Source organism: Helianthus annuus, chromosome 5 (genome assembly GCF_002127325.2).
Source record: "Helianthus annuus cultivar XRQ/B chromosome 5, HanXRQr2.0-SUNRISE, whole genome shotgun sequence".
Taxonomy (NCBI): Eukaryota; Viridiplantae; Streptophyta; class Magnoliopsida; order Asterales; family Asteraceae; genus Helianthus; species Helianthus annuus.
In genome coordinates this window covers 170,791,859-170,814,588 of record NC_035437.2, presented here as the reverse complement: position 1 = coordinate 170,814,588, position 22,730 = coordinate 170,791,859, and the positions used below count along the sequence as shown (strand labels likewise).

The 22,730-nt window shown below is 37.8% G+C and overlaps 2 protein-coding genes across 2 annotated transcripts; both read right to left on the bottom strand.

Moving 5' to 3' along the window:
• Positions 1-257: 257 nt before the first annotated feature.
• LOC110942091 (autophagy-related protein 8C-like) lies at positions 258-2,543 on the bottom strand. Its single transcript, XM_022183802.2, has 6 exons — positions 2,373-2,543; positions 2,194-2,253; positions 1,244-1,299; positions 1,104-1,156; positions 741-859; positions 258-595 (listed from the first exon to the last, which is right to left on the bottom strand). The coding sequence occupies exons 2-6, from the start codon at positions 2,228-2,230 to the stop codon at positions 501-503; spliced, it is 360 nt and encodes a 119-aa protein (XP_022039494.1). The 5' UTR covers positions 2,231-2,253; positions 2,373-2,543; the 3' UTR covers positions 258-500.
• A 2,174-nt stretch (positions 2,544-4,717) lies between these two features.
• Positions 4,718-6,927, bottom strand: LOC110942092 (CASP-like protein 2D1). Its single transcript, XM_022183803.2, has 3 exons — positions 6,528-6,927; positions 6,317-6,428; positions 4,718-5,271 (listed from the first exon to the last, which is right to left on the bottom strand). Exons 1-3 carry the CDS (start codon positions 6,689-6,691, stop codon positions 5,011-5,013), a joined length of 537 nt encoding a protein of 178 aa, XP_022039495.1. The 5' UTR covers positions 6,692-6,927; the 3' UTR covers positions 4,718-5,010.
• Between the last annotated feature and the right edge of the window lie 15,803 nt (positions 6,928-22,730).

Here is a 22,730-nt window from a genome sequence, read left to right as displayed (position 1 = left end):
ACGTATAGTCTTAATATTGAACTCATGATCTATGGATGTAGTTTTGTTATTCAAAAAAGGGTAACAGCGTAGCTTATTTCTCGTTTACCTTTTATTCGATGTAATTTCCATTGGAGAGTTGATGAAAAAGAGTATTGATATTGAACGCTTTAGCCCATAATTCATTTGACAAGGTCAGAACCGACTGAACCACGAGCTTGTCAAACTACATTTTATGCGGCTTATGATCTACTATAATCCTCATAACCAAAGTAAAATGCATACAAACAAGAGACTTGATAATCAACGAACACGACAATATCCAGTGGCAATTCCATGCATAATACCACTTAATTAGTAACATACTATAAAAACCATTCACAGAAGTTTCGGAAGATACGAAACTGAACAAAGCGTGCATGATTGATAAGAAAGAATGTACACATCCGGTCCGTCATCTTAGAACCATATTTACATAATAGATTCTTCATGTCTTCCAAACGTCATCTTCAGAGTCATCTTCAGAGCAATCCGAATGTGTTCTCACCACTGTACGTCATGTACAGAAAGCCATCTTCATCTTTGTTTTCCTCATAAATTGCAGACATCATTGCAGCTAACAGTCACATAAAACGTTAAATAGTAAGAATTTTTGTAACGATGCACGAATTTCAAAGAATAGAAAAACAAGAGGTGCGTTCGGGTTGACCCAAACAGTTTAACCAGCCGATTTAGTCACGTAATTAGTGCATTGTACTCACCAGTAGGTGGAAGGATGTTCTTGACAAAGATAAAGATAGCCTTCTCAGCACTGAGCTTAATCCTCTTTCTGACCACATAGACAAACTGTCCAACAGTGAGATCAGCAGGTACCAAATATCTGCATTGATCATTTAAAAAGAAGATTAAATCAGTACAAGAAAACAAAACCAAATTCAAATTCAAAATTTGTGGACTTGTTTATATGATGTGTAGAAATAAACATATGATCGCAAGACACCGTTTAGTTGACATGGGACCAACAAAAAGGTGTGACAAAACAAGATAAATCAATAAAATGGTATGATATAGAATTAAATCAATATCATCATCAAGAAAATGGTATGATATAGAAAGTGACAAACTTTTTCTTGTCTATGTCAGGTATGTCACTTCTTTCAGCCTTCTCCACAATGACCTGTAAAACAGAACAAGAATGATAAATCAAAAGTTCAAAACAAATTTACATATGTAAGCATATGAATATATATCTCAAATGTAATACCGGAATTCTGTCGGGATACTTCTCCCTGATACGAGCAGCTTCAGCTTGGCGCCTCTCTGAAGAAATCATGTTACACGTATAGATATAAGTTGTCCCATGTTTTACGATTGTTTAATGTAGCATATACCATAGACATGAAAGAGTACTCAAGCTACAAAATGCATGTCAAAGAGTCATGATAACATAGACAGAAAAGTTACTAGGCATGTGTAAAAAGCAAAAATAAAACTTCAAAATTTATAAAGATTTACAATCTTATTTCTTATGCTATGAACTTACACCTGACATATACATGCCCAAAAACGATTGTAAACAATCGGAGTTCTAATTTAGCTACTTAAAGGTGTGTTTGGATTGCTAATCAAAATGTATATCTTCTTATTCCTTTTGAAACAAGCAGTTTCCAGTAAGCAACTTCAAACCGCTTGATTCACTCAAAAGTCACAAACCATAAACAATCTGAAACAAGCAGTTTCCAGTAAGCAACTCCAAACCACCAAACACCCTCGATAAGTCGATACCAAACACAATAAGCAGATAATGAGATACGCAATCCCAAACAGCCCTAAAAGGCTAAAATTACAGATATAGTACATATAATAAAAAAAAGATAATATTCTAAGCTGCATAGCTTCACATGACTCAATAGTATAGATTACAAACAATATTAAAAAGATAGATGTGATCTTCATAGTTCATAATTTCATATACATAAACCCTAGATTAACTAAAAAGATCAGAAGCTATCATGATAGCCTACAATCAACGGAACAAAAATTGAAGTAATCATAATCATAATCATAAATCATAACACTAACCAGATCACCGATCCGTTAAATCAAACAATCAACCATACGATTTAATAACTTGTGAATTACGTCAACTAATAACCACACGCAATTACGATTTCAGATTTAAATAACAAGTAACACGAATTGAGAAACAATTACCGAGAGGATGTTCAAGTTTGAAGGAGCTTTTGGCCATTGCGATCAACAGAATGCAATCAACTGCAAAACAACAATAACTAATGATTACAGATCAAGTTATGGATTTGATTAATAGATCGAATCGCATGAACCGATCGAAATTGATGACATTAGTTGGCTAAATTGAACAAAAATCGTACCAAAATCGTGTGGAATTGAGAGAGAAATCGGTTTCTTGTGCGTAGAATTGGTTCTTGATTAGGGTTAAGGGGAAAGAGAAAAGGGGAAAGTGTGCAATACGTCACCGTTTTGTTTGGGTAGCCTAACTTGTATCTGAAGACTTGGTGTTGGTCTCATCTATGGGCTCTTTTGGCCCAATAGACATTGTTAAAGCAAGAATATGTTAAGCTAGGGTTAACCCGGGTTAGTGATTCGGGTGAAGAAGTAGAGACTCTTTTGGTTTGGATCGGTTTCGGAGGGCTGTGTTAGGTAAGGGTGTGAATTTCTAACACGACCTAAAAATACAACACGAAATTCACGGGTTTGGGTTTAGTCTGAACGGGTTTGGGTTAGTTACAGGTTGAACCCACGAACCTGTTTAGCAAGGCTGGGTTCGGATCAACCCAGCTGGGTTGACCTGTTTAGCCCAGTTATATTATATTATATTATATTTTCTTAAACGTCAAAGGGGTCCTCCGTGACAAGGCTAACGGTAGTAAAAGCTTGGACGTAGACGAGTCTCCATAATCAACCCAACGACTTAATTCTTAGTGATTTGACATAAACATTACAAGCAACTCATTAGAAATTTAAGTCTCGATTTCACCCATTGACGTTTAAGTTAGTCAACCGTCTCATATAATAGTCATATGGATATATTCCAATAAACAAGTGTGGTGTGATAATCTGAATTGAATTCTTTGAAAGAAATTATGAGATATATACTCTCTCCATGGACATTATTGAGGATAGTGGGGATGCTCTTTGACAAAACCATGATGAGCTTCACCGGTGAGGGCTTGAGCCCACATGGTCATTTCTAGAAAGATGGTGACCTTTTGGAGCACTTGTCCAATTCCTTTTAAAACATTTCAATAACTTTCGGAAACAAATGTTTTAAAAGGAATTGACTTCTTACGGAAGAAGAACTTCAATGCATATGAAAAACAATAAGCCGAGATTGATCAAAAGCCTTAAGGTAGAGTGTCGCGGTATGTGGCCTTGTAGCTTAGTGTTGCGGAGCACCCGAACAATAGCGAGGGATTATGGCAAATTATTCAAAAAGTAATTAGTTTATACAATTCAAGTTGTAAACACTTTCTTACTTGATTAAAGATTCTGTGATTACAAATTTAATCGTGACTTAACATATAGTGTTGAGTGTACAACTTAGCCAATATTTCAATAGATGCAACACGTCTTTATCATTTCGTGTTTCTTGTAAGTAAACCAAAATTTATTAGTAATTTTATATTAAACATTTTAAACAAATAAAAAATAAATGGTTAGTTTTCAATTATTGTTGTCTAGATGTTGAGTAAACCTATGATTCGTCTTTTTCATGTATGGATTATAAGAAAAGTAACAAAGAAAACGACAAATGTCATTGTCTTTTGCCCTTAGACCAGTGGGTATGGGGGTCGGCTGAGGCCCGGCTAGGACCGGCGCCGGCCCCCACACCGCCCCCCTCAGGTCCGGCCTGGCACAACCGGCACCCCACAGCCGGGGAAGCCGTGCCTCTCTCCTCTCTCCTAACACACATACATCTATACATACATACATATATATATATATATATATATATAAAGGGGTTCATCCCCTACCCCTAGGTCCATCCCTTTCAAACCGAGCCTACGTGACGCTGACGTGACGGCCCATCCTCTTGAGAATAGGGCTCTCCATACCCTCTAGTGTTATGATGTATCAACCCTAAATGGATAATCACAATGATACGTCACATTGTCTGTCACTTTATTGCTTTATATTTTTAACAATTCAATTATATATATTTTTTAGTCATTTATTAAAGTCGGACCGTATCATATTAAAGAGTAAATTAGTTTTCGAGTATTTGTGTTTTAGTGGTTTTAACCATATAAATTTAAAATTAAAATGTTTAACGCCCTGAGTCCCTGGAATTTTTTTTATAACCTTTTGAGTCCTATTGAGTCGAATCTTTTAACCTTTCAAGTCCAATTTTTTTTAGCAAAATTGGACTCAAAACGTTTTAAATAACAAAATTGCACTCAAAACATTAAAAAATGAGCGGTTAAGAACTCAGGACGTTAAATTTTTTTATTTTTATTTTGAACTCAAGTGGTTAAAACTACTAAAATACATGAACTCAAAAAGTAATTTGCTCTAAATTAATCTATTTTATATCTTTACATTACTATTTACAATACACAATACAAACTTTTTTGGTTTACTTTGTGGCTTTGCACAAATAAAACATCATATCATACCATGTACAAAATAAAAGGTGACAACTTTACATTCAAAATCAAAATAATAAAATAACAAGTGACATATAAAGATAATAAGATATGCAATATTTATTATGATTATAATAAAGTAACTATAGAAAAAGCAAATGTATACATACCACGCTTGCATTCTAAGCAAAATAATGTTTTATCTTTACGTGGGGGCCAAAATAAAACAAAGTGGTCACAACTCACAACCATATTGCATATTCAAGAAACTATTAAAATTCTTTTAAATGATATTTAACATCTAAAAAACGAAAAATCAAGAAAACACTTGATGGAATCCGAATCAACCACGCGTGTTTAGGAAGCTATATGATCGTATATCACAATCTGTCGATGCATAAATCTAGGTCGTTTCATTTTCGGCTTCTTTGGACGAAATAGGAGGTTCGAATCTTGTGAAAACCCTAAATGATGAAATCAACGAAAGCGCAAAGAAACAAATCGTAGCAATAAAATGAAGAACCAAAATGAGGTTCAATCTTGCACAAAACCTTCCATATGAAGAACATGCTTCACTCCATGTCACTTTTTGGTTGCCATTGTAGACCAAATACAATATATCTCCCATGCTACCCACACATGCCACCATCAAATATGCCACCACCTTAAATCATTATTTCAAAATAATTAATTACATTGTTGTAAAAGACCCAAAATTTGAACACAAAAAGTCAGAAAACATTAATGGGCCACTATAAATCATGGGACTTGAGCGACATATGAGCCGTTTGGTAGTCCCTTGGTGAAGGTCCATGGGAAAAGGGGTGCGGGTAAACGCTTCACGATAAACCACTCACAGAGTTTAGTAGTTTACCAAGTGATCACCAATGGAATATCACCAAGGGCAGTCAGTGTCACGATTACTGAAGTATATTTAATTAAAATAAATTTTCTAAGATCTAACTTATCCGTAGTAGACGGCATCTGCGTTTAAACGCCAATTGTTAATTTCCTAGTAGTGGTTGGTGAGGTCACGTAAGGTTTCAAAACGAGTCGGGTCAATTTGATCTACCAACATTTTTTGTGTAACTTATCGTCATGTGTTTTATTTTTTACAAATAAAAGGAACTTACTTTTAAAGACGTTTAAGAAAAGGCAACTTTAAACTCAATAGTGGAAAGTAACATATTCATGACCGTTGTAGACCCGATATATCGGTTCTGTTTTAGGTTTTTTATTTTTAACAAAATCTGTTTTCAAGTCCGTTCAAAACCCAAGACCGAACCGATTATATATGTTCATCCTTGCGTGTATATCGGGTTTTTTTTTTCTTCCAAAAAGTGATTGTTATTAAAGAAAATAGTTAAAGTAAAAAAATATAAAAAAAAAGTAAAAGTTAATGCAATAAATTTATGAGAGTAAATTACGATTTTGATCCCTGTGGTTATATCACTTTTACCCTTTTAGCCCAATTTTTTTTTTAACATCTGAGCCTCCAACGTCTTTTTTTCTAACCTTTTGGCCCTTGAGACTAATCCCATCCATTAAATGTTAGGGGGCAAAAGGGTTAGAAAAAAATCGTTGGGGACTCAGGTGTTAAAAAAAAATTGATATAAAAGGGTAAAAGTGATATAATTACAGGGGTCAAAGTCGTAATTTACTCAATTTATGAATAACATATAATAAAACATTAAAACTAAGTAAATAACCTGATCACACACAAAAAAGATCCAAGCTTTGTTCATCAAATTCTTGACCCATGAAGAAACAACAGCAATCAAAGCATACCCAGCAGAAATGGCACTAATGCTAACAAAGAATCTGTCAAAAAACATAAAACCGAAATTAGAAAACCAAAATTTTCAAAGAATCTTGTTGGGTATCATTTAAAACATGTTAAAAAGACAGAAAGTTGATTACTTGAGACCCTTGAGATTATTGAACTCTAATTTGCCATAGGTATCATTATCTTGATAATTGGTCAAAGTCAACCACAAAGAAGCAATACTTAAAGGAATCACAATCAACCTCAGTGAAGAATCTATAACTTTAAGGGTATTCACATTTTCACCAAGAATCATCATCTTGAAAATCAAGAACACCCCACTTCAAATCTGCAACAATAAGCCAAGAATATGATCAAGATTTTGACTTTTGACTTTCTGAAGATGAATTCTTTTTGGGAGGAATGTCTTCAATAACAATGGGTGAATGAATGAAAGAAAATGGGAAATTTGTAGGGTTGTTTAAGGCTAAAAATCATGACTTTAGGTTGGTTAAAAGTGCAAGAAAGATAATGGATTCCAAGTGGCAGAAAAACTCTACTCATGTGGTTCTACAGGTCCACTAGTGGGGGTGACTTAAGGCTGATGTAAAATGGTGTTTGTGAGTTGTACCAAATGCATTGAGAGGTGTACTTTTTAATTTTTTGCTATAGTTACTTGTACAATGAAAAAAAAATGTTTTGAAAGTTGTAATTTCATAGGGGTATGGATGACATTTTACTCAAATATTTATGGTTCTCAACTGGCAAAGCCTAATGAAGTAATAAGTATTACTGTATTAATTAAGTAGTCTTTAATATCCCAACTACAATAACCATGTTTAGCACTTGCCACCATCTTTCTTGTCATTAATGTGTTTAGTTAAAATGTTAATATTCCTTTTATTAGTGTGTGTGTGTTGCATAATTCAGCTAGGTTGGATGTCTCTAATATACTTATTTTAAATATCAAACTAATTATTTTTCAAGTACCTGTATCAAACAAAATATTCACCACCAGTCAAGACATACATGATGTATCTACTTTTACTCGCTTACTCGCTTATCACTAACTTGTAAATATAAATTCGATCGTCATAAACTTGTAATGTTGATGCACATAAGGCCACCCGGGGCGCCCCGTTTTCACCAAAAGACCACGCGTGGAATGCCGTTATACACCACCACCACTCCCGCGTGGAAAACTTAACGCGTGCTTGTGATCACGCGTGAAGATGTTTGTGGTGCTGCACATGTTCGTTTGTTTTTCAATGGTAGATATTTGTGTGGTGAGTGATGGACATTTCCACTAAAATCCATCACTAGTGATGGAATAAAGTTCGATGACGTACAAAAACTTGATTGGATTTTGTGAGTAATGAAACTCCATCACTAGTGGAGCGCCCCTACCCACCTAACAGTGACATAAGAGCATGTATGATAAATGCATCAATGTGCTACTTACATTATATTTGTTGCTCTAAACATTAAATGAATGATCAACCTTAACACAATGTAAAATGAATGATCAACTTTAAGAAACACAATGTAAGCTCTTTTTTATAGGCAAAAGATCAAATACAAATAATCTTAACATACTAAACATACAAATTGAAGGAAAACCCAAAAAGACAAGGTGGCATTTTTGTAATTACCACCAACTATCAAAGTTACAACAAAAAATACCTAAAAAAACACAATTTTTTTTAACATTTTTTATTAAAAAATCGCTACATTTCGTTAGCAAAAAAAAAAAAAAAAAAAATTGCTGCTACTAAAAGTAGCGATTTTTTAATAAAAAATGTTAAAAAAAAAAATAAAATAATTTGTGTGTTTTTTTTATTTTTTAGATTTTTTAGGTTTTTTGGGGTTTTGTTTTTAGCATTTTAGCTTGGTTGGGGGGGGGGGGGGGTTAGGTTTTTGGGGGTGGGGGGGGGTTAGGGTTTTTTTTAGGTTTTTTGGGGGGTTTAGTTTTTAGCATTTTAGCTTGGGTGGGGTGGGGGGAGTGGTTAGGTTTTTTTAGAGGTATTTGTAGAGTAACTTTGATAGTTATTGATAATTACAAAAATGCCACCTTGTCTTTTTGAGTTTTCCTTCAATTTGTATGTTTAGTATGTTAAGATTATTTGTACAAGAACTTTACCCCTTTTTTATAATTCTACTACGAGGCATGAATCGTCTCCCATATATTTGTAGCCTATGATGTCAAAAAACTATAAGATAATAATTATGGTCCACTAACAAACCATTTGGGGTCTTGAACATTTAGTTCAATTGATAGCCGATGGTGTTCAAAACTATAAAGAGGCTACATCCCATAAGACATGTGCCACATGGTAGACTTAACGAGAGCATTCACATTTGAGCCTCAATCTTCATCTATATAAAAATACATCTTTCTTTAGATTTTATTAATTTTTTAAAAATATCTCACATCCAACTCTCTATCTCTATCTAATTCTTACTCACAAACACTTATTTTATTATTTTTTTTTCTGTTTTCTACACACTCACAATAAAAATATAGAGGGTTGAATATGAACATCTAAATATAGATGTGTACTTTACTTTCTTTATATTTTTCTCTACTATAGAGATTCCAATGTTTTGATTTTTTTTTCTCTATTCTTTTCTCTATATTATATATAATAAAGGTTCTAATATGAATGCTATGAGAGGTTATCTTTCAAGATCCTAAAAAATTGAATATTGCGGCCATGTGATTTTCTTTACATAGTTGCGTTATTTGACGTTTAAACATGAAAGTTTTGAATGATCAAAATTTATGTATCCCCATTTATATACAGTGGCGGAGCTAGAAGAAAACTTCAGGGGTATCCCAAAAACCTTTTAGCTAGACCCATCCTTAAAAATTCGAGGCCCCCCTATGCGGTAGGGGTGTGAATGGGTCGGTTTGGTTCGGTTTTTACCATTAAGGCATTAACCATAACTATAACCGCTAGTTTCAGTTATGAAGTTTCCTTAACCATAACCATAACCATAATCAAACTATTTTTAAAAAAAAAATAAAATTGTTAAGTGTTTAATATTTTTTTTTATAATGAATCGTATCTAAGATCTTTATCTTTAATTTTATATAACTAGAGTTTAAAAATTGCCGTATTCGTATATCCGTAGAATCTTCAATCCATCTTAACTTCATCTACACTTAGGGGTATCCTAGCATTTGTTTAGGGGTATCCCGTTAAATAAAATAGAGATCAAGAAAAAAAAATTGCACTACGCCAAGAAAGTTGAAGGGTATCCCGGGCTACCCCTCACTACCACATAGGTCCGCCCCTGTTTATATACATAGCATATATGGTTATGTGTTATTCTATAAGGTTCTGAAATTTATATAGCCGTGTAAGTTACATTCATCATCTATCTATGCATAGCATATACATGGCTACGTGTCATTATACGATTATATGAAATAGTTTATATAGTGACGTGATGTATGATATATTAAGAAAGTATACCTTTATTCTATTTTGCTGTATGGGTTGAGGTTGGTAAAAAGTGCAAGGAATCCAAGTGGAAGAAAAACTCTACCACAGCATTAACTAGCGTGGGTGTGGGAGTGAGACTAATGTATAATGATGCTTATAAGTTGTACCAACTCCATTGAGATGTATAATTTTTTAATTAGCTTTAATCACTTGTAGAACTTGTCTTGACTCCTTAAATAATTTATTTTACCAACAACAATATGATTGTCTATCGTGAGACCCGAGTCCTCAACATCTTGAAGAAAAGGCATTATCTTATAATTAATGTGCTGTTTGTTTAGCTTAAGGCTTTTAATGGTTCAGACATCTTACTGATACAACACTTAATAGTTCAGACTGTTTGTTTCGCAAGCAGATGTCTGAATGATTCAGACATTTGCCTCTGAATGGTTAAGCATTATACTGAGTTTGAATGGTTAAGACCTCTAATCTAATTTGGTTAGACATTTGCCTCTAAACGGTTAAACATTATACTGACTCTTAATGGCTTAAACATCTTACTGATTTAGCACTTGATGGTTCAGACCTCTTGCTGGTTCAACACTTACTCATTAAGAAGTTGACAAACAGCCCCTTAAACATCGCTAAACCTAAAACGGTTCGGTCAAATATTTGATCTCTAACCTTAGGATTTATGGTTCTCCAATGGTATTGGCTAGTAAAGTAATAAGTTGTCTTTAATATCCCATCTACCATTACCATGTTTAGCTCTTGCAACAATATTTCCTGTTATTAATGTTTTTCACTAAAATGGTAATATTCATTTATTAGTCTGTCTCCTAGTTTCCCATGGATGGTGATGTTACGTTTAACCAAGTGAGATCAAGAACACAATCACACAAAATTGATATGTTTGCTCAAAACGTTGAGAGCGGCTATTTATTTTCTTTTATTAGTGCAAATTTTGCTCACAAATTACAAAGAGAATTAAATTAAAACGTAGACATGAGATGGATATAATGTATATATAAAACAAATCACCCTTTGACTTGCTGTAAAAGCAACTAACAAACTTAACTTATTTGCAGTCTCGGACCCATGATTTATTTTCTAGAGAGGAAATTCGGGGGCTTAACCGAACTTTTAACATGTTGCACACACACAAGTAAAGACTCGGAAGTAGATGATATTCAGTTTGATTTTACATTGCTTTTCTTACGGAGATTTGTATCTCATTGCTTGTTGAGGTAATTTGTTACTAATGTATGCAACGGTTCTCATAGATTCGACCCAATTTTTTCTGGAACGTTCTTATTGTGCATCATACTTGCACACATATTAGTAAAGTGTTAGTTCTTCTTGTCCAATACCTCGTTCTATTCAGGGGTGTTGGCATTTAATCTTCTTTTCCTTTAAAAACATTGAGATCTCTTTAAATGTATACTCGCCTCCATAGTCGGATCGAAAGCATTCAATATTCCGCTTAAACTGACGTTCAGACTCTTGCTTAACCTCTTTTAAAATGATCAAATGCTTATGCCTTATCCTTCATAAAATAAACCCACAAATATTTGGAATAGTCATCAATAAAGTTATCATATAGCGCACACCATTCATCGTAGGTTGCTTCATCGGACCAAACACTTCGGTATCTACAGGCTCGAGAGGGAACGAGGCATGATGCTTTAATTTCGTGAAAGGCAGCTTGTGAGCTTTTCCATATGGAGAGGCACTCCAAACTACATTAGTCTTGACTCCAAGTTCGGGTATACCTACCAATAGCTTTTTCTTGACGGTGACTTATAATTTATCATATCCTACGTGGCTCTGTCTTTGATACCATAAATCAACGTTTTGATTCGGCTTCACCTTTTTAACACATGAAGTTCCGGGTGACATAAACTAACGCGAATCATGTTTTTTCCTATGAACCACCAACTTAGGGGGCGTTTGATTCGTAGGAATTCAATGGAATTTAAGGGAATTGGAATTTGAATTCCATCTCTTATGATGTTTGGTTCACATAATTTGATGGAATTGGAATCTCAATTCCAATCTTCATGTGTTTGGTTGACAATGGAATTGGAATTAGGCATGAATTCCTTCAAATTCCTATAACTAAAGAATTTCAAAACTCTTCCTATATGTGGAGGAATTAAAGTAAATTCATTGGAATCTTCGACCGTTTCGACCCGCACCATTTGTAACGCCTGATGTACTGAAAAGTACATATGTTTATAGTGTATATTTTGGTCAGTTTTCAGTCGTTTAGAGTCTAGTTTAGGTTAGAATTTCGATACTGCTGACGTTAAGCTTTGATTTCAGGTCCCGTAGCTTAAAGTGATGAAAAACGAGTAAAACCGAGCAGTTTGGAAGAAAACCGGGATTCGTACGCGCGTCGGAGAAGCTGGAAGCTGAATTGAATAAAAAAAAATAATAAAAATTGAATAGGGAGGCGCCGCGTCACGCGACCCCCCCTAGGCGTCACGCGAGGCCCTATAACTCCGGGAAAATTAGGGTGAAGAATTGATTTCCAAGAAACTGAACACATTTCTAATTACGAATCAAGAAACCCTAGGACGATTTTCGAAGGTGATTTTGAGTATTTCGGAGTGTTTTGGCTAACGGGAATCATCCGGTTGAAGCTTGGATCGTGAGAGTGAAGATTGTTCGGGTTTTATCTCCCGGTGTTCCTTATTTTCGCGTTTTCAATACTTTACGATGAATTCTTGTTTTGAACTTGTTTTGTTTATTTTGAACATCATGTTTCTTGGCTAAACCTTAAATACTACCTAGATTTGATGATGGTTTAATTCATGTTTGGATCTTTTAACGGTTTTTATTGATTGATTATGGATTGACTTCTGAAAGTAACGTGTTCTAGATTTTCTGATTTGGTGTGTGTGCGTATTTACTTTTGATTGTGGATTATTTACTGTTTCACATAGATTTTGGTGGATGTCTTTCACATAATAGATCTGTGTTGATTATTTGCATCCTTGCGGGTTCGGGTGATCTTTGGGTAAATCGGCCGATAGCCTTAGAAACAGTAATTAAAATACAGTTAGAAATAAATATTCTGCTTAACTTGTCGCTGAGAGGCTCGAGTTAGTTATTAGGTCGCGGTGCAGTATATAGCTGTTATGGGTCATTTTCTGAGTATACATATCCTGACTAATATCCCGCTTGTAATTGTTTATTTATGACCAGGATGCTGGACGAGGATATTGCTAACATCCCGGGCGATATCCTGAGGTTGAGTAAATTAAACACGTGCAGGTTAATGGTTACAAGCTACTAACGGTCATCAGGACTTCTTCTCCTATAGACTCGGGCGAATTTGTTATGAGGAAGCCGTTGAAGCCGAAAGACTTGGTCCTCAACGTTCAAGTGGGAATATTCGTTGGATCCCGGGAGTTTAGGATAGTTTGTTATATTATCTTTACTATAAATAGATGTGGTGGATCAGTTTAAGGCACACACTTTTTTACACGAACACTTCCATACACTCTTGCTCTCTAGCTCACAGCAATCACTACACTTGTACTCAGATCACATTGTAACACTTAGTTGATCCGCACCACATCCTGCACTGTATCCTGATTTTTGAAGCAATAAGAAGAACAAGGCAGCTGCGATTGTCAGCTCCCGAGGTTTTATGCCGGCGATCTGGATTGATCAAGGGCTTTCCTCGTACATCTCGTGTTATTTACTTTACTTTTTGCTCATTGTTTGATCAATAATACAGCTCGATATCTTGAGCCGTATCCCAAACACTGCTTTCATAAACAACTCAACAAGCACATTTTTCACAACAATTTCTAGCACACTACCTCACTTAACTAATTTGATCATTAAATTGCTTAGGTAATTTTTGACCAAAACAATTTGGCGCCCACCGTGGGGCAAGTGGTGCTCTCTTTACTAAAAATCTTTATCAAATCACTAATCAGTTTTCTGTTTTCAAAACTTTTTACCACATTGTCCATAATGGCCTCAAGATCAAACATGAGTTCCTCTACTGTGTCTGCTATGACTTCTGCTACTACTGGTCCAGTGCTTCCACCACCTCCTCCAAGGATGCAATCTTCTTCGCAACTTCAGGACGTGATCCCTACCCGGACTGTTCAGGGATCTGCTCCGATTTTGGCTTCTAATGATGAAATCGTAACCTTATTTGGGAGTGTGCAGGAACAAATGAGGCAGCAACAAGAAACAAACCAGATGCTGTTAAGGGAGATACAACTCCTGAAGTCCGGCTCGAGCAGACCTGCTGAGGATATCGTCACTCCATTACAGCCCAGAGCTTTGAACTTTAGTTCAGCCGTGTTTACTGAGGATAATAGGGGGAATATTGTGCCCAGCCTCCCTCAGAATCCTACTCCTGAAATACCCTCCTCGGTTAGGATGTCTACCGTGAGGAGCTCAGTATATGTTTCGGGATATGGGCAGAATCCTCCGACTGGTAACGTATCTAATAATAATAATACTATTACCACTAACGGTGTTGGATCTTTGCAGGATACAACTGTAACGTTAGAATTATCCAGGGAGCTTCAGAAATTAAAGGATATGATATCTAGTGTACCTGGAGTGGTGCAGCCAATTCCTGAAGTATCCCAAGATAGCCACAGGATATCTCGGTTCGTGCATCCTATATGTGATGCTGAAATCCCGAAAAGATTTCAGACTCCGAATATGAAGCTTTACGACGGAACCACGGATCCTGAAGAGCATATTGCCCAGTATAGGGAAAGGATGGAGATCAACCCTATCCCTCCGGATCTCAAGGAAGCTTGCCTGTGCAAGGGTTTCGGTTCTACTTTGACAGGATCAGCCTTAAAATGGCTGTTAAATGTTCCTCCGCATTCGATTACATCATTCGCCCACTTAGTCAATTTATTTAATAGTCAATTTTCTTGCAGTCGGAGTTTTGAAAAACTAACCAGTGATCTTTACAGGGTAACTCAAGGACCTCAGGAATCCTTGAGGGATTATGTGAACAAATTCAGTCGAGAATCCTTGGATATCCCACATCTTGATGTTGCAACAGCTGTGCAAGCCTTTAAGATGGGGTTGCAAAAGGACTCTCAGTTTTATCAGGATCTTGTAATGAATCCCTGCAGGAATCTTGATGAGGCTCGTAACAGGGCTCTGAGATATATTAGGTTGGAGGATGACAAGAAAATGCAAGAGAGGATGAATGCATCCTCATCGTACGAATCGACTAACAGGAAATCAGAATCCTTATATAAGCCATATCGCTCCAAACCGTATGGCAGAAATGATAACAAGAGAGTGAATTTTGTTGAAGACGAGGATCCCGAAGAATATCCTGAATTATCTGAATATTGTTTTTCTGTTAATATACCTGAACTAATGTATGCTATGCAGGGTCTGGGAGATAAAGCCAGGTGGCCTCGGAAGAATCAACAAAAAGCTGATTGGAAGGATCAATCCAAATGGTGTGCCTTCCATGAGGATTTTGGACATGTTACGGAGGATTGCATTGCTTTGAGGAAGGAAATAAGCTATCTTCTGAGCAAGGGATATCTAAAAGATCTCTTGGGCAGAAAAAAGAACAAAGGACAGGATACTGAAAAGGATCCTGAGCGAGCGGCCTCACCTCCCCCGGATGCCAAGATAATCAACTTTATTTCAGGAGGATCCGATATTTGTGGGACTTCGTATTCAGCGGCAAAGAGACATGCAAAAGAAGCTAAGGCTGAGAGGGGAGACAAACCTATCAAGATGACTACCCTCACAACTGACAAAATGATCACATTTGACGCTGATGACAGGGATACTGTCCAGGATCCTCACCATGATGCTCTGGTAATAACGTTATATGTGGCTAACCATTTTGTACGCAGGATACTGGTTGATAACGGCAGTTCCGTCAACATAATCCAACTGGAGACTCTGAAGAGAATGAATGTATCTCCGATGGATATCACTTCGAAGTCTACTGTGCTCGTTGGTTTCAGTGGAGAAGCTAGGAACACAGTGGGAGAGATAAAGCTGCCCGTATATGTCGAAGGAGTCAACAAGATGCAACGTTTCTGTGTGATGGATTCTCTATCCTGCTAATACATCATCCTCGGAAGACCGTGGATTCATGATATGAAGGCTGTTCCATCAACATATCACCAATGCATTAAGATTCCTACCCCTTGGGGAGTTGCCAAAATCGATAGTGATCAGCAAGAAGCGAAAGAATGTTACTCATCCTCAATGAAATCCTCGACCAAACCAAGTCCAGCATAGCAATTAAAGATGCGGGCCCAGGATATCATGGAGACTTCAGAGCAGGATGTGAAAAGAGTAACCCTGGACCAGGATAATCCTGATATCTCGGTGCTCGTAGGAACCAATATCCCTCAGGATATTGAAGAACAATTAACTAACTTTCTGAAATGCAGGATGTCTACATTCGCATGGAAGCATGAGGATATGACAGGTATATCAAAAGACATTATTACTCACAAGCTTGGAATTGACAGGTCATACAAGCCTATACAACAAAAGAGAAGGAAATTCGCCCCTGAACGGAATGCAATTATCCAAGAGGAAGTTGAAAGATTATTGAAGTCTAGAATGATTAGAGAAGTCAAATTCCCTAGATGGCTAGCAAATGTGGTAGTGGTTCAAAAGAAGAATGGGAAGTGGAGAGTTTGTGTAGACTACACAGACCTGAACAAAGCTTGTCCAAAAGACCCATTCCCTCTGCCTCATATAGACTCGATGGTAGATGCCACTGCCGGCCATGAAATGTTAACCTTCATGGATGCATCCTCAGGATTCCAGCAGATTCAAATGGAACCTTCAGACCAGGAGGATACTGCATTCATGACACCAACAGGTATTTACTGTTATACTGCTATGCCTTTTGGTTTAAAAAATGCAGGTGCAACGTACCAAAGATTGGTGAACATGATGTTCAAAGAGAAACTGGGGGACACCATGGAAGTATATATTGATGATATGGTGGTGAAATCTAAAAAGGCTGAGGATCACCTCCAGGATATCAAGGGAGCATTTGATATCCTGGATCAATACAACATGAAGCTGAATCCTGCTAAATGCCATTTCGGAGTGGGGGCAGGAAAGTTTCTTGGATACATGGTGACAAAAAGAGGGATAGAGGCGAGCCCGGAGCAGATTAAAGCTATCTTGAATATAAAATCACCCTCGAACACGAAGGATGTTCAGCGGTTAACAGGACGTGTGGCAGCCCTGAATAGGTTCATTTCAAGATCCTCGGAAAAGTGTAAAGAATTCTATGATATCCTGAAAAAGAATAAGAAATTTGAATGGGGCGAGAAGCATGAAGCAGCCCTACAGGATTTGAAGCAGTATCTCTCAACCGCGCCTCTATTGATGAAGCCTGAAGATGGTGAACCATTATCCCTGTATCTTGCAGTATCAGGGAATGCAGTAAGTGTGGTACTCGTAAAGGATCATGAAGGTCAGCAGTATCCTGTTTATTATGTTAGCAAAAGTTTGTTAAATGCTGAAACTAGATATTCTCACCTAGAAAAACTAATATTGGCTCTAGTAATGGCATCAACAAAGCTTAGACATTATTTTGAAACACATAGGATTCATGTTAAAACTAATTATCCTATTAAGAATGTGCTTAGGAAACCGGAGATGTCGGGTAGAATGGCTAAGTGGTCGGTAAAATTAAGTGCCTATGATTTAGTATATGAACCTAGAAATGCAATAAAGTCTCAGGCTCTAGCAGACTTTGTGGCTGATTTCAGTAGTGATATTCAAAATGAAGTAGACCTAGAAGTGCAACAACTAGGAGAGAACTTAGAATCCTGGATATTATATACTGATGGTGCATCTAATGTAAGGGGTGTAGGTTTAGGTATACTACTAAAATCGCCACAGGGGGACATAATACCCCAGGCTGTTAGATGTGAATTCCCTGCTACTAACAATGAGGCAGAATATGAAGCTTTAATCGCAGGATTAGAATTGGCTAAGAATATGAATATAAAGAATTTGCAAGTATATGTTGATTCCTTGTTAATTACTAATCATTTTAATGGATCCTATGCAGTCAAGGGTGAGAAACTAATTGAATACCTCGGTATTCTTAAAAAATTAGCAGGATATTTCGATATTTTTACACTTGAACAGGTACTAAGAGAGGATAACGCCGAAGCAGACGCATTGGCAAACTTGGGATCATCAATCAGGATACCAGAAGGGACCCCGATACCGATATTACATATCCTGTATCCTGCGACGGATCCTCAGCATAAGGGAGTAGCTAGTATTCAAGATCCTGGAGTGATGTATCCTGAAAGGGATCCTAAGTCCTGGACAGCTCCAATTATGAGATATCTAAAGGAAGGACATATCCCCGAAGATGAAAATCCTAAAGCATTTAGGATGAAGGTATCACGATTCACTATTATAAATAATATTTTATATAAGAAATCTCTTGCAGGACCATACTTGAGATGCTTGGAGGATACTGAAGCCAAAGAAGTACTTCGGGATATACATGAAGGGGATTGTGGTAACCACACTGGGGGCAGGTCATTATTTTCGAAAGTATTAAGGACAGGATATTATTGGCCAACAATGAGAAAAGATGCCACAGAGTATGCTTGATGTGTGTAAAATGCAACATATAAAACACATCAATTAAGGCATAAAACTAACCCTTTTTAAGTACTAATTTTGGAAAAAGAGTGTTTTTGTCTTCCTTTTGTATTTTCAGGATGAAATGAGCTCAAAATCACAAAAGAAGCAAAAAGACCACTAATTCTACCATAAATACAAGAAAAGGAACAAAAGTGGACTGCCCGGACCCTCAACGGCACCTCCCAAGGCAAAAAGAAGGAAACAGAGTCTGAACACGCCCCGTGTCCAGCGAACACGGGGGCGTGCCCAGGAAGCAGCAGAAAAGACAAACCAGTAGAAGCTTCCATTGCCCACCACGGGGCCGTGTCCAGCGAGCACGGGGGCGTGGTGAAAGTACAGCATGTCACACCCCCAAAATCCACCTGCGGAGTATCACCGCTTGGGAGCGTGACTGACCAGGATCAAGCCACCAATCATATTGAACATGCATATAGTATTAAGTAAGATAAAAGAAAACCATCCGTTCAATACAAAAGGTGTTCAAAACATGTTATTGTTTTAAAGTGTAGCGGAAGCATAGTAATAATCCAACACTAGTAAATAGTTCAAATGTTATAATAGTTCAGCATAGAAACCACGAATCCTTGTCCACAACGACCCGCTTCTCCAGTGCAAGCTCCAAGTACCTAACGATCTGCAAGGCATGTAACAGAATGGTCAACAAACTAGTTGAGCGAGTTCACAGTAAGTAAATGTGTAACAGTAAGTAACAGGTGGCTCTACAGGGCCGATAGTAAGTTATGCTGGTGGGGGCTTCCCATGTTAAGTGACCACTAGACTGTTCGTATTATTATCCCTGTTCTTCGTCCGAGAACAGAAGTGTGTATAAAGTGTGCGTAGGTTTTACGCACGTATCCTTCGTAACCTGAGGATAGGAGTAAGTAATGCGTACACGTAGGTTTTACGTGCGTATCCTTCGTAACCGAGGATAGAATGGCATGTGAACCCGTAGGTGTTATCCCAACCTACGTAACCGTCCTGACATCCGAGGACATGATAGGTGACAGTCTAGTAAAGCATATGTACGTTCCTTTCAATAACAACCTTTAACCCATTCCCACAACCCGGGAATCCCATGCCTTAGTAGGAGTGTGAACTCACCTTGGTTTGCTCGGTATGCTAAGTTATGCACTCACAAGTAATTAATCACGTCCTAGTGTATGCACGTATAACAAATCAGTTCATGTTCGAAATTGTACGCATGCAGTTAATTGTTCACATAGCAGTCAGTTTGCATATCGGCACAACACGTAGTATTACACGAATATGTTCACCACCAAGCATGGCATGACAATTAATTCAACATATGTTCAATCAGTCAAAGTATGTTCATAATCCCTAACATCCTTCGAATCCAGTCACTATCTTTCGACAACAGTAATCACAATTATCTTTCGGAAACAATTACCACAATTATCCTTCGGGCCAATGTTATGTTCCGAATCCTATGTCATCTTTCGATCACACACATATCTTTCGGTCAATAGGTATCTTTCGGTCAACAGATATCTTTCGGTCAACAGATATCTTTCGGTCAACAGATATCTTTCGGTCAACAGATATCTTTCGGTCAACAGATATCTTTCGGTCACAACTATGTTTCGACTACAAGCATCTTTCGATCAATCAACAGTTACGTATATCACCATCAGTTACGAATATCACAGAAACAGAAACCCTAATCATCTACAGCCGTCATCATCATTAACAATCATCATCACATCAGTTACATTACACAGAAGGCACAAGATCATCTACGACAGTTACTATCATTCCTAGAAATCATTTAACGGTAACAAAATCAATCATCAACCAATCCGAATCGTCATCTATGTGTCATGTAAACATAATCATCATTCGGTTCAACTATCTAACATACATATCCGGTTTATCATAACCGATTCATAAAATATTATCATTGAACATCATCAAAACGGATCCGATAATCATGCATATCCGATTAACATACAATGATAGATTGCAAGACAATAGATAAATCATGGAATCAAAGCATCGTGAAATCAAAGCATCGTAAACAACACCACACACTAACCGGAAATCTGGATTACGGAATGAATTCCTTCGAACAGAGAGTAGGTCTGCTATATGCCTGCTATATGCCGTAACACACACAATGGAACTAGGGTTTTCCGGAAACTAACTGTTGTCTAACATGCATTCACGTATTTAAACGTATCACAGAAATGGGCCAAGCCCATTAGAATAACTGGGCCGAAACATATCGAAGGATATGTTTCGTGATTCATCATTCCGAAGGATGATCTTTCGGATCGAAGGATGTGTTTCGACATCCTTCGATTCATGCATCATGTTTCGAGGGACATCCTTCGAAAGTTGGGCCATGTATCATACTAACTAGTTAACACATAATACAAGTTTCACAATATGGCAATCAAATGTGCAATTAAGCAATTAGTCAATACATGTTCGTGTAATACCTATGAAATCAAATCTTGGAATTTCGAGTTGTCACATTATCCCCAACTTAAAAGAAATTTCGTCCCGAAATTTGGTACGCACTTACTGAGGAAGCTAGGTATCGTTCACTGGTTTTCCTGGGGTGTCACATCATCCCCCGTTGATTTGGAATTTCGTCCCGAAATTCAGTAGTAGTAGCTTCAGCCTCAGAAGTGGATGCATTGGTTTCGAATAGCTGGGGGTACTTTTCTTTCATCTGATCTTCGCGTTCCCAGGTATACTCTGGACCACGCTGGGAGTTCCAACGAACTCGAACAAGAGGGATTCTCTTGTGTTTGAGGACCTTAACATCCCGGTCCGTGATTTCAACTGGTTCCTCGACGAACTGCAACCGCTCGTCGATAGTGAGTTCCTTAAAAGGAATTATAAGGGTCTCATCTGATAGGCATTTCTTCAGATTCGACACGTGGAATACATTGTGAACTGCACCGAGTTCAGCTGGTAGGTTCAACTTGTAGGCTACCTTGCCAATCTTTTCTGAAATTTCGAATGGTCCGACGTACCGCGGATTTAGTTTGCCCCGTTTGCCAAAACGTACCACACCCTTCCAGGGTGAAACTTTCAATAAAACCCGGTCCCCGACCTCAAATTCCAATGGTTTTCTACGCTTATCCGCGTAGGCTTTCTGACGGTCGCGTGCTGCCGCCATGCGTTGACGTATCTGTGCTATCTTTTCTGTGGCGTCCACAACAATATCTGGACCCGTAATCTGACTATCCCCCACCTCTGCCCAACAGAGAGGTGACCGGCATTTACGTCCGTACAATGCCTCGAATGGAGCGGCTTGAATGCTGGTATGGTAACTGTTATTGTACGAGAACTCCACCAGAGGGAGATGTTTTTCCCAGCCGTTGCCGAAATCGATAACACACGCTCGAAGCATGTCTTCTAGAGTTTGAATAGTTCGCTCAGACTGCCCATCTGTCTGAGGATGATATGCTGTGCTCATGTCTAATCGTGAGCCGAAAGATTTGTGCATCGCTTGCCAAAGCTCTGACGTGAATCGTGCATCGCGATCCGAAATAATAGAAGTGGGCACTCCGTGCCTCGAAACAACTTCTTTAAGATAAACGTCTGCGAGAGTGGAGAACTTATCCGTTTCCTTGATCGGTAGGAAGTGTGCAGACTTGGTGAGTCGATCAACTATGACCCATATTGTATCGTTCCCACGCTGAGATCTAGGCAGACCGGTAACAAAATCCATGGAAATTTCTTCCCATTTCCATTGTGGTATCTTAGGCTGCTGAAGTAGACCAGCTGGTTTCTGATATTCAACCTTGACTCTCGCACAGGTTAAGCATTTGCCAACATAGGTGGCGATGTGGGCCTTCATACTAGGCCACCAATAAGTAGTGCTGATGTCGTGGTACATTTTATCCGACCCTGGATGTACCGAGTAGCGAGACTTGTGAGCTTCATCCATTACAAGTTCGCGTAAACCGCCATAAAGTGGGACCCAAATACGCCCCGTTACATAGTAGGCGCCGTCTTCCTTTTGTTCCATTTGTTGCCTTGAACCGCGCAAGGCTTCAGCCTTGACGTTTTCGGGTTTTAGTGCTTCTATCTGAGCTGCTCGTATCTGTGCAGGAAGACTGGACTGAATGGTAAGCTGTAGCGCTCGCACGCGCTTAGGTAGAGAGTCTTTCCGACTGAGGGCATCAGCCACAACATTGGCCTTGCCTGGATGATACTTGATGGCGCATTCGTAGTCGTTCAGAAGTTCAACCCATCTCCGTTGACGCATAT